The 2,324-nt window shown below is 59.0% G+C and overlaps 1 protein-coding gene across 1 annotated transcript in view; it reads right to left on the bottom strand.

Annotated features, from left to right (window-relative positions):
• The window catches only part of SCGN (secretagogin, EF-hand calcium binding protein), a 28,000-nt gene that overhangs the window by 8,350 nt on the left and 17,326 nt on the right, over positions 1-2,324 (bottom strand). The window contains exon 8 of the mRNA XM_014593332.2: positions 1,370-1,425. Within this exon, the coding sequence (XP_014448818.1) occupies positions 1,370-1,425 (56 nt within the window). The remainder of the gene's footprint in view (positions 1-1,369; positions 1,426-2,324) is intronic.

The raw sequence follows: 2,324 nt of genomic DNA, 5'->3' as shown, positions 1-2,324 counted from the left end.
ACAGTAGACTTAGCCTGGCAAGATTGGGGCGCACAGTAGACTTAGCCTGGCAAGGTTGGGGCGCACAGCAGTGACAGCCGGGCAAGGTTGGGGCACACAGTAGACTGAGCCCGGCAAGGTTGGGGCACACAGAATCAATACACAGAACTGCCTCGGCAGGATGCAGGGAGGAGTGCAGAGGGTGTCTGGGCTGTCACTGTGATAAGGGCTCCCGGTGGCATTCTGTAGGAAGGGCCCGGGTGCCAGCTGTTTGCCACTACGTGGAAATGCCACAGAATGAACTGCTCCATGTCTCACTTGACTTTCAACACTCAGGAAAAGCCTGCTTATGATTTGAGCCTGTAACTGAATTCTTATTTACAGTTCCCGAAGGATCTATACGAGGTCATCGAACCCCTAAGATCTCGGTGACCAGAATGCAGCCTCGTGGTCCTCCCGCCTGACGGACTGCTCAGAGTGCTGGAGCCAGCTCACGCGATGGGGGCGTCCTCTGTCACGGAGTTCTGAGGTGGGGCTGTCACAGGCAGTCAGACAGACGTGAGCAGGGAGCCCCAAGACACCCACAGGAAGGGCGCCGGACACGTCACTCACTGCTGTCGGAGCACAGCCTGACCCCTGCTGAGAAGGGGGAACTTTCCTGAGACGACCTGGACATTGGGGCTGTCCCGCTCCGGCCGCTCCACACGCACACAGGTGTTCCCAGGGAGCCCGGCCAGCGCTTCCCCTTCCCCTGCAGTGCTAGACCGGTACCGTCTGTGCGTGCTCACACCCTCACAGTCCACCCTGGCACACGTGTGGCCGCCCCCACCGGGCACATGAGCCCCTTACCAGGTGAGTACTGTGCAAGCAACAGAGGCCCACGGAGACAGGGGGCTGGCTGCAGTGACAGACCCCCGTTGCCAACGGCCATCAGCAGACCCCGCCGTGACAGTCGCGGCTGATCCCAGCAAGTGCAGCTGCTGCCCCGATGGCTCCCGTGGGAGGACAGGGCGCTATCCTCTCACATCGCAGTGCCGGGACGGGTCTCTAACCTCGGAGATCTGGGCTGAGGAGCCACACCCCGCCACAGTGGCCCCCAGCTCTCCATTCGATGACGGGACCACGCCCAGCCCTGAGGCGAGGGTCTGCCCGTGACCCACCCACGAACTCCATCCGGCACTGTGCATCTGGACGGAGGAGGCTTCTTTACTTTCACAGAGGACCTTACCAACCCAACGATGGGACCACCGCGGTTTGCCTGATAAGGTGCACAGATCTTTTGGACCCCAGGCGAGACCTGGGCTCCAGTTCCCAAAGGATCTGTACCAGCTCATCGAACCCCTAAGAAGTAGGCGTCCTGAACGGGTAACTTTGTCTCCACGCCACTCACCTGGCCAAGTCATTAAGATCCAAACGACCATCTTGGTTTTTGTCGAAAATCTTCATCTGAAATGCAGAAGGGAATCACAGTTGTAAGAAATGCTTGCGACAGGAAGTCCTCTTCAAAGTTATGAAAACTCTCTTCTATGCCGTCCCTCTGGTTTTGCGTTGGCTGGGCACTCCATGCCATGTCGGCCCCACTCCGGGACAGGGAGTGACACAGTAGTGACTATGACAACATTCCTGGCTGCCATGGCAGAGGAAGAATGGCAGGTGGCTAATGATGAAAGCCTAACTGTCCCAGGCATGTCCCTGTCATGCCCGGCTCTGCTCCTACCCTGGACTGGGAGGAAACCGCCCTGCTCCGGTGGGCAGGCCTGACGACCAGGGTCCGGCAGCCTAGGAGCTCTGCACGATTACAAGCTTGAAATGTGGTTCTTGCATTCAATCAGGGCTTCCTGATACCACCCTGTGGCCCCCACCCAGCCCACCACAGCGCCCCTGCAGGGCTTGTGTGTCAGAGTGTGAGTGTGTGTGCATGCATGTGTGAGCATGCATGTGTGAGTATGCATGTGTGAGTGTGCATGTGGGGGTGTCCGTGTGTGTGCGTGTGTGAGAGTGTGTGCGTGAGTGTGTGTGTCCAGCACCTTAACCACCACGCCACCTTGCTGGCCCCAAGAACTTTCTCCAAAGACTGTGCCACCCCACAGCGATGAAGCCTCGCGGGCACCTCCTCGTTTACTAATTAAGAAACCACGTTCAGTGGGAGCAACTCGACTCCTGGGTACGGAGGGACAGGGCGAGGAGGAGGCAGAGGAGCTGGGCCCAGCTCAGAGCAGCCCACAGACCAGGGCTGAGAGACGGGATCAGGTAAGGCTGATTTCTCTCTTCGCATACACACCCTGGCCCCGAGCCACAGGCTCAAACAGCTCACCAGTAGCCAGTGTCCCCAGACTCGAGGCCCG

The sequence above is a fragment of the Tupaia chinensis genome, unplaced genomic scaffold (genome assembly GCF_000334495.1).
Source record: "Tupaia chinensis unplaced genomic scaffold, TupChi_1.0 Scaffold140356_1, whole genome shotgun sequence".
Classification (NCBI taxonomy): domain Eukaryota; kingdom Metazoa; phylum Chordata; class Mammalia; order Scandentia; family Tupaiidae; genus Tupaia; species Tupaia belangeri.
The sequence above is the reverse complement of the archived record's forward strand: the minus strand, read 5'-3'. Positions and strand labels throughout refer to the sequence as shown.